The sequence below is a fragment of the Periplaneta americana genome, chromosome 5 (genome assembly GCF_040183065.1).
Source record: "Periplaneta americana isolate PAMFEO1 chromosome 5, P.americana_PAMFEO1_priV1, whole genome shotgun sequence".
Lineage (NCBI taxonomy): Eukaryota > Metazoa > Arthropoda > Insecta > Blattodea > Blattidae > Periplaneta > Periplaneta americana.
Genome location: NC_091121.1, coordinates 81,249,831 through 81,260,391, shown reverse-complemented (window position 1 = coordinate 81,260,391; position 10,561 = coordinate 81,249,831). Strand labels below are relative to the sequence as shown.

The 10,561-nt window shown below is 36.2% G+C and overlaps 1 protein-coding gene across 1 annotated transcript; it reads right to left on the bottom strand.

Moving 5' to 3' along the window:
- Nucleotides 1–391: 391 nt before the first annotated feature.
- LOC138699881 (neuropeptide-like protein 31) lies at nucleotides 392–10,093 on the bottom strand. The gene is made up of 2 exons (XM_069826080.1): nucleotides 9,898–10,093; nucleotides 392–951 (listed from the first exon to the last, which is right to left on the bottom strand). The coding sequence occupies exons 1-2, from the start codon at nucleotides 9,910–9,912 to the stop codon at nucleotides 646–648; spliced, it is 321 nt and encodes a 106-aa protein (XP_069682181.1). The 5' UTR covers nucleotides 9,913–10,093; the 3' UTR covers nucleotides 392–645.
- Between the last annotated feature and the right edge of the window lie 468 nt (nucleotides 10,094–10,561).

Here is a 10,561-nt window from a genome sequence, read left to right as displayed (position 1 = left end):
CAGGTGAGCCAACCTGCCGCAAACTTAAAAGAGCCACATTCCATCTTCAAACGAGTACCTCATAAGCCCCAGGGCCTGGAGTCACAAGGTCTTCCTGTATCAACACCGGAAAACCGTACTATCGTCAAGACTTCATCCCAGGTTTTTTTCCAACTGCTACTTCGTCTCCTCAAATTCCATCATGTAGTAACCAGGGATCGAACTCGGGCCGCCTGGATAAAAGACCTGCGAGCTAGTGTTTGAGCCACAAACAAGATCCCTATTTCTTAAAATTAGGTGGCAGTGGTGATAATATGACTATGACGATGATGATGATGATAATGATAATGGTACAGTATATTGTACAGGATAATTTGTACGGGATAATTTGTAAAACATATGAAGAGAAATGTTTACACTCAAATCACAAAAAATTTATTTTAACAATTTTTTCTGTTCACAAACTTATTTTCTGTATAAAAAGGTAAATATCAAAAACAGTTAAAATGAATTACAAACGTTTTAGAGTGGTCTCACTGTTCCTAATAATCTTTAAGCGTAGATCATAGCAACCACTTGCCGTAGTCCAAATCGCAAGTCCTTGTCTTACATCACAAGAAGGGCAGCCAGTTTCGAGTCCGTCAATCAACGCGGATGAGCGGGACCTTAGCCCCAGTATCCGCCACCCCATCTGCCACCCCAACCACCGTAGCCGCCTCCCCAACCTCTGCCTCCCCAACCACCGTAGCCGCCGCCCCAGCCTCTGCCGCCCCAACCGCCGTATCCGCCCCATCCTCTACCATATCCTCCTCCCCAGCCTCCCCTGCCGTAGCCGCCCCATCCCCAGGCCGATTCGGCTGTGCCCAGCGACTCGTCTTGTGGAGCGTCCACCGTGGCGGCAGCTGCCTGTTCGCCCGCGGGAAGAGCTTGGGCGAGAGCGAAGATCGCCACTACGCCAAGTAGCAGTACACCCTGTAAACAACAGTTATACATGTGTAGATTAAATGCTGATATTGACAATATTGCTATGCTACGAAGAAAGAAATAAGGACTGAGATTCTATTAATAAATCAGAGAAAGGAAAAGGTATAATCGCAACATCTTTAGTCTTAGTTGGTAGGTCGCATAACTTAACCTGACTAATAAAATGTAAAACACATTGGTACAGATGTGATTGTCGAGTCGGGATATGAAATACCCCTAAACACTATAGCGTAAAGAAGCTTTTTGTACATAATTAATGAAATAAATTCCAAGCAGACTGTGCTGAGTGGCTAAACTACTTTACCATCCGCCACACGCTGTATCTCTTTCAACCCTTCAAATCTATACAGAATGTATCCAACTTTTAGGGTCAGAATTATACAGATGATACAGGACTCTAAACTGAGCATCTTGACATAAGGAACCAGTGCTCAGAAATGGATATTTCGTACGCCACGAGATCTTCAAAGTGTATGTGAGGGACGTTTCTGTAAGCGGCTTTAATTTTCATAACAAAAAACTGCTGATGCGTCGTCGTTGTAATACATGTACTGAGACAGGTGGTCGCAACTTTCAACATGGTTCTGAGCTTGAAGTTGTTGTTATGAGATGTATGTTGTTTTGGAAATAAAACATTAAAATATTTTGTTATTTGCAAGAGAATGTGGTCGTAACACTGCCCTGTTCATATCTATGATGAAATGGGCAAAGATTCTTACCTGACTGCTACATACAACAGACACCAGAGATGTTTAAGAGATTGGAGCAAAATGTCATGCATTCTTCTGGATGAATCAAGGATAGTGACCACTACTTTGAACAGTTGCTACGTGATGTAAGTTGTTTGTGTAATAAATTAAAGCAGCTTGCAAAAATATTCTTCAAACTTATTACTTGTTCAAGACCTTATAGCTCCTTAAATATGCATTTCCGATCACTGAGTCCTTATGTCAAAATGCTCAGTTTGGAGTCCTCTAACATCTGTATAATTTGGCCTTAAAAGTTGGAGACACCCTGTATATCGTACTTATGGTGGTGTTCTGTCGTTCTATCATAGATCTATATATATGTATGAGTCGGCATATCCCCAACAGACTGACCAATACTCTGTGAGGCTTCGGAACCTCTGTATACATAGAACTATGAGTCGCCTATTACTCACCAACAATGTCTCCTACCAATCTTTGGACAAATCACGAGGAATATCTACTGCGGCGGACGGTAGCTCTAAAGTCAAGCAAACACAGAAGATGCCATACTTTACGAATTTTGGAGTCTGTTCGTGGAAAGAAAGAAAAGCGGGAGATCCCCGAGAAAACCCTAAAACTTTGTATATCTCCACCACAAGTAGTAGTAGTAGTAGTAGTAGTAGTAGTAGTAGTAGTCGTAGTAGTAGTAGTCGTAGTGGTAGTAGTAGTCGTAGTAGTCGTAGTAGTAGTAGTAGTAGTAGTAGTAGTAGTAGCAGTAGTAGTAGTAGTAGTAGTACAGTAGAGGTAGTTGTAATAGACACAGGGTCATTATTGTTGGCAGTAAAAGTAGGCTATCCTAGTAGTAGTGTTTTACCTAATGTTGTTCCAATTACTTGAGTTTTATACTTAAAAAGTGATACATATTCAAAATTCCAAACATACAAAGAGATCTAGTTTTATTTTTATTTAATCTTTCTTTTATAATAGAAAGATCTTACTCAAACAATAAGTTCATGTGGTGAAAATTAAGCTATTTTGAAACGACAACGGCAAAAGATAACGGAGTACTCAAGTAAAACCATAGTCCCTTTGCTCACCACAATTTCCTTACGCGGTCTCCGTGATAGGAAAGCAAGAGTTCATGGTCATTGGTAGCCTACAGTTTAACAATGGTATTTTTCTTATATATTTAAAGAACTATGAGAACCTGAAGGCCCTGAAGTCTCGCCTAACACTGCACCCAATTCCTTTAGTTTAATTGAACATAAAAGCGTCTTTGAAATGACTTAGTACAGATCATGAATTCCAAACCCTGGCCACGTGGCTTCAAGGTTCAACTTCCTACTACGACTGCTGAATCCCGATCGTTGGTTTGTTATGTTTCTTGCTCTCACGTCTCCTCCTTGTAATTCAATCGTTTGTATTACGCTACCAGTCCCGCTCACTATTCACAAACCTGAGGACACGCACGCTTGTATGGCAAGCATAACAGTGAATCGTCGTTTCACATGCAAAGTGGTTGAGTAGCAAGGTAAGGTGCGCCAATTTGAGTGTTCGTGTCTTACACTGGCATTGAACTCTCTGTTACACACACCGTAGTAAGGTTATGAGGCGGTGCAATGAATCGCGAATTCATAGTCACGACAGTTCATTGAATAATACATTACATCACAATCGTAAAACGGCCTACCTGAACTATAAAATCCAGTAGCATATTTGTATTCATTTTACAATTCCTGTAGGTTACAAATTGAAATATAGAGTTAACCAAAAGTCGCGAAAGATTTCAAATTCTTCTAACTCTGTTAAGAATTACTTTTATAACAAAATAATAATACAGTTTTGTTAAAAAATAATAGAAATTTCTTAGAATATGACACAGCGTCGATAGTAGCTTGCAACTTTATTCACGCTGCATATTCAATATTTTGAATTTAGTCTACTTCTTACTTCTGTACATGTTTTTTTTTATTTTACATCTTGATTACACAACTTTTAACACTATCACTTCGGAATATGTATTATACGTCTTTATTGTGTTAAATTCTATCGTACCTGGTTAACATGTATCGGTCTGTTTTGGACCTTCTTCAGAACTGGTTGTTGCTGGTCTTGGCGCCTTTTGTTTTGTTTCCTGTGGGGGTGTGTTTGTGTATTGTAATGTGGAGTCAAAGAGTGTGTATGTTCTGAAATTGAGCTGTGTGTTGAGAATTTCATTTGGATGTGTTTTGTGTGTCTGCATATTTCGTATTGTTCTAGTGTGTTTAGTTTCTGGCTTTTTGGTTGGATGTTAGAATTTCCATGTCTGTGTTGATGTCTTTGTGGAAGTGTTTTGTAATTTTGCTATGGCTGTGATGTGTTTTTTGTAACGTGTTTGAAATTATCTGCCTGTCTGTCCTATGTAGAAGTTATTGCAGGTGTTACATTTTTATTTTTGTTTTTTATTTGCCACGGAACCTCTTTTCATATTATTTACAAGCTTCTATAATGAAAGTGCAGAGTTCACACCTCAATCCATTTAAAATTGTTCATCTTCTCAGTGCGCCGAAAAAGTGTCTATTACATTACCACATTCGTAGTAACACAGAATATAATCAATCTTATTCGCATTTGTAGAGGCAAACCCATTAGAAAGACATTAACTCGTTTAAGAATAGTTTGAATTCCTGTTTATTTCTTTTGCCACAACAGCAATAGTAAAACAATCGAAACAGAACTTTTTGCGAAAACAAACCCCATTCTTTTATTAAATAAACTGTATTATTTTTCTACAAGCTTATTTCTTAACAAAGAGGACTTTTAAATCTTTCGTAACTTCTGAATAGCTCTACATGCCTAGGCCCACATATTGTTTGAATACGTTCACAAATTCAGTAGCCAAAAGTTATTAGTGACGAAGCATTAAATTTTAAGTAATATAGTGGCTTACAAAACATAAATCACTGTAAAAATATTAAGTACTTTTAAATACGGTGTCAATGAACTGAAGTATTCGCAACCAAAAATGACACACCGATATGTGGAACTCTTTGCAACCACAACGTTGTCGTGATATAATATATGAGACATAATTAATGGAAAAATAATGGGATGTCAATAGCGAAACCGCGAGTATCACGTTAAAATCAACCACCAAACACCCGTCTTTCACATCACAAAATCCATCGGGATTTTAACCCGGTTTCAGGTGTGAAAATCTTACGTTTTTGACGTTTAAAACATGAAAAATGTACTATCAGTAAAGATAAATAAGACTTGTGCGCAAATGTATGAAACAAATCATAAATCAGCTAATATTTACACTACAGATATATGAAAAGTTGCAGCTATAATTCAAGGTAATTTTAACAGCATTATATTGAATCATATAGAAATATTTTAAGAGGTGAGCTGTAACTTTTAGATTCATAGTTTTTTACTCACTATTACATAAGTAAAGTCAACCCGTCACAGGCCAAATCGGCCCAGGTTAAGGCTTCAACCTGTACAAACAATCGGCATTTAATGGCAGTAGGGATATCAGTCCTACTTGCCTGCCGCCTTTACTCCAAGGTAATGCATCTGGTACTCATTTCTGTTAAACCCCAGGACCACAGCGGGGCTGGAAGGATTAAATCAGCTGAAAAATCCATGACACCATCGGGAATGGAACCCGCGACTTTCCGGCTTGCAGCAACCGCGACGCAAGTTCTTCTACAGAGAGTTTTACAAACGTTTACTCTTATACAGTATGGTCTACTCTTCAAGGGGCCTAAATTCTATGCAAAATGCCTTCTACAGGTGTCAAAGAAAAGGAGTTGTGCTACGAAAAGTAGTGCAAGTAATGAGTGGTTTGAGAAAAGAGAAACTGTGGTTCATCTCACGTCAGAATACGAAATAGGAATTACAACTGTGCACGATTTAATTAAAAACAAATATAAAGTGTAATAAATATGTAAATCTACAACATGAGACCTTTACTACTCCTATCTTTCCACAGATAGTCGTCATAAGGAGCTTCCCTGGCTCTTAAAACCCGTAATTGAAAACCAGACTTAAATTAGTGAACTTCTGATCCACTACCTCTAGTGGCAAAATTTCATTACATTAATATTTTCATTATATCAATATATTTTAGATTAATATTTTGCTCCCTATAACATAATTCTGGTAAACTTATATTAAATTAATTCTCATCATTTTAACCAACTAGCTATCTCAACTTAATTATAATTCTTTATATATTGCATATAGACTGAATTGAATTAAATTGGCTTATAAATTAAGTTATTACTTTACTTTTTCTTATAGGTTTATATCAATTTAAATAAACATGTACTAGTCGTTAAAACTTAACTGAAGAATATTGCTGGAAAATATTTTTTAAGTGTATTGTAAATATTCATAATTTAAATATGTAACTATTATATTGATTAAGGCTGGTTGAGTGGAAGAGAAGGCCTTATGCCAGTGGAAATAAAACATTCTATTCTGTTCTACCTGACATGTTAAAAACACAAGACCACGGAGAAAATTAGGAAACTGTATTATGCACTTAATTTATGAAAACCTTATACGTTACGGATTATCCGATTCTTTCGATTAACCGTTCACTCCACACCCTTTATTACAACGGATAATAGAGATTCTACTGTATATGAAATTAAAATCCATAACGTTATCTCCACCGGCAAAATTTATACATGTTAGATTAGAGGTATTTATTGAGTCTAAAAATAAGTCAAAAAAGGAAATTAAAATAGTTACAGTAAACAGAAAAATAGTATAAAGAAGAAGGTTAAAAAGAGCCAAGGAAACTATGTTGAAAACCAACTAGTGAAAGAAACAACTTCCCAGGAAATGCTATAAAATATAAATCATACTAAAGTGAACAGTAAGTCGGAAGAAAGTGTAAAGAGATAAGGGATAAGATTAAAGGAAGGCATTAAAAATGAAAGAAGAGGATGAATATGAACTATTTCGAAAATGAAGTGATTAAGAAAGGAAACAAAATGAATCGTTCAAGATAAATTAAAAAGGAAAAAGAATTACGATGATGCGGAATTGTCTGCATGGAACTTGTCAACAACAGGCCTAATATTAGCCCGCATGTCAGCGCTGTTATATACGGATGACTTTGCTCTCTGAGATGCAAGCAGATAGAAACACGTCACGCATAGCAAGTAGCAGCTCTGTTTGTTCAAGTGCTGGGCGGTGCTGTACCGCACAGCTGCGAACTCACTGGCTGGCGCTCACGATGTCCACCAAAGACAAACTTTACGTGGAGTGCGAAAACGTCATATGTCCTACTGAAATAAGGTGAACAAAATTTAAATCTTTCTAAATCAAAGATTAACTTTATACATGATATTACCTGCACGTTATTTCAGCACGTCAGGAAATAGTCTATTTAAATGTGTTAACAAATTAAAAAATATGCTTAATACTAGAAGAGGGAAACTAGAAACTAGCATGACTGTATTTTTTTATATAAAACATTTTTAGTCGTTTGAAATTGAACTTCGTATGCTTAAAAAAAGAGTACACAAATTAAACATAATTTCTAACTTCGTCACCTTTTTTTTTTTTTTTTTTTTTTTTTTTTACAGTTTACACGCATATAAATAATCCGCTTTTCTTGCTTACATGAAAGTCTAAAGCACAGAACTCTTAGGACTATAAAACTGTGACAAAACGAAGTAATAATATTTCTACTCTTTCACATTTGTAGATTTATTTTGTTTACAAAAGAAAAAAAGGTGTCCTATTTTATAAAATGACGACTTTCCAAAAAATATTTCGGAATTTAGTCAATTTCAAATATGTGCTATAGAAAGCAAGTAGCAGGCAGAATTTTACTGGGGACTTAAGTTTCCCTGAGAGTCTAACGGATGGTCAAAATTTTGTTTAACAAATGAGATAAGAAAATTATGACACACTGTAGAAGCTAAGCCCCAAAATGTAGTTAGTGTGTAGTGGCCAAAATTATCTCGGGATATTTAATGTATTTGAGCACTAGTCAATTTAAAAAGACATTTTTAAAAATCTTAATAACTCCAATAAAACTAAATGTATTTAGCATTACTGTACAGTAGGCTTGTTTCAAGGTTATTATATTGGGACACTTCAAACCTATCAACATTAAACTTAAAACACAAAATATTTGCAGATTGGTTAGTTGAGGACTTCTTACCAGGGAGACAAGTTCGATGACCAATAGATCCTACAAGATTGCCAGTAAAAGAAAGCAATGCAACAGTAGGTAATTTTTCTTACTTTGTTTCTAGACTCCCTTTCATTTTTATTTCAGCATTTTTCATTACGGTCATAGTATTACACTGACTCTGAATTCCCTTTGCTGTTAAAAATATTAAATAAAGAACTACCTACCAATCAATACATTCCTCCGCTTTAAGTAAATTACAGATCAAATCGTATTACATAACCTCAACTTTTTATTGAAATTCATTTTTAAACAAAATTGGCTATCGAGAGATGGTGAGATTTTTATGTGGTGAACAAAAACCAACGCCAGAACGCAGTATTTTGGAATAATATATCATTGCTCGCTTTGCCCAATACACATTTACAGCTGAATTATCTACTTAAAAACATGAATAGCATATAATTATTTTTTGACATTTCTTTAACTTTCAAGGCCATTCAAAGTCAGTAAGATGATATAGTAGGAATGGAGCAATGGAAGAATCAGAATGACTGTATATTTCGAGATAATCTAATTAAAATTCACCTTAGCTACTCATTTCACTACAAAGTTCGTTACTTTTGTTGTACAAAATTACAAACTTAAAAGAAAACTACTGTTGAGGAGGCTTAGTAAAAATGAAGTAGGGGTGAACAGGGCAAAAGAGATGTCAGGAAGATGATTTAAATACATACGTAAAATCCACCAGGAGCGGAATGTCGGCCGGTCTATGGATGCGAGTGTTATGGAGCAACTGGAGAATTGGTGTAGGCTTAAAAATAGTTTCCGAGATACTCAAAAATTACATTGTAATTACTTTACCACAAGACTCAAGACTAATTCTTCTCGAATTTCTCTTCAAATTGTAAATTGAAATACTAACAGAAAATTCATTAGAAAAGCCCTATGAAAGAGGAAATGAGATCATAACTCACCGCCGTGCTCTACCAGACATATAGAAAAAGAAAATTATATGACACGCCAGTTACTACAACCCAGCTATTCAGAGTGAGTGGGTTGACATGAACATACTTAAAAATTACGATTAAATCCATTTCCACACTAATTTAGAGCAAACAATCCAATACATTTATAAATGATAATGGACTAATAAATAAAATGAGAGTGATAGTGGAGAACTAGTAAAAGTTGTACCATAACAATTTTATTTACAACAAATTTTATACGTTCTACAATTCTTAAATTACAAGTTAAAACATTTATCAGAAAAAAAACCTAGTGAAAATAGAATGATACCATAACAGACCACCAGGTTCTAATGCATGTCAGAGGGAAGTAAAAGAAAGGAAAACAAGAAAGTGAAAAAAAGAAAAGGTGTACAATTTGCCAGTTACCAAACTAATCTATTCAAAAGTCCTTCTGATAATGTGCCGATGATGGAACAACTGTACCATAACTTCTCTATTTGCCACAAATTTCAAATCAAAAATTTTGGGGGACGACGCTGTATCAATATCTCAGGTTATTTAGCGTCTGAATGAAATGAAGGTGATAATGCCAGTGAAATGAGTCCGGGGTCCAGCACTCAGTATTTGCTCATATTGTGTTGAGGAAAAACCCCAGAAAAAACCTCAACCAGGCAACTTTCCTCGATCGGGATTCGAACTCGGGCCACCTGGTTTTGCCGTTATACACGCTAATCGTTATTCCACAGGTGTATGAACTTTCAAATCAAATTAAAATTACTAGCATAATAGATGGAATCAAAATGTAACATGGGCACTAGGCACTTGTTAAGGACAAAGTAATTTTGAATAATGTCATAGCATGTTCCGATAATGGGATATCTGCAGCCCAGAACAAAATAAAATATATGGAAAAATTATAGAATTAGAAATCTGAGAAAGAAGATGGCAAGAAAAAAATCATATGGAGGGAATCGATCTCTAGCCCCTTTCATGTAGTAGTTAGCTGAGTTACTATTGAATCATCATCACAATAATGAATAACTTGAGTAGTGAAAACATCCTCGTTAAATTAGCTAGAATAAAGAAAGTACAAAGAGTTAAGCCATGATGCAGAGTCACTGATCTCACTTACCATGAAGCGATTCATCCTGTATTGAGATGGATCTCGTTGCTCGTTTCAGGAGCTTCTTTGACTTCGAATCCAAAATTCTGTCGATTTATATAGAAACGAGCCGGGTGGCGCACACCAGCAGCCACTTCACTGTGTACTATGCATGGGAAATCACCGCGGCCGAGAGGTTGCCTTGGAGACGATTGGCTCGTCCTCTTCTCCGCCTCCCCTCCATCAGAAAAGCTCTCGCTTTCTTTACGGTCAAGAAAAAAAATACTCGAAATTCAGACCAAAGTGGGGATGAAGTAAAAAGGAAGCTTATCTACACTTCCCCTGCTACTCATCTCCGCATCCCCCTCTGCCCCTTTCCCTTTCGCTCGTGCACCCTTCTGTCTGGGGAATCTCAAAAAAACCTCCACAACATTGGAGTTGTTAACATCCGACGTAAGACCTTGAACTGTGGGATGAAATAGTTTATATCTTTTACACACTCAGATGAAGAGGAGTCCGCTTTAAAGGTAAAACGGCGTATATCCAATACTCTGATCGCCTCGTTGCCTTCAAAAAGAATTGAAGCCAGTACATCTTAAATAAGAGGTATTTAATTGTAATCAGATTTGACGAGATAAATATCTATTACCTGAGATAAACTTAAATATGTAATTATTTTTAACCACCGGAGGGG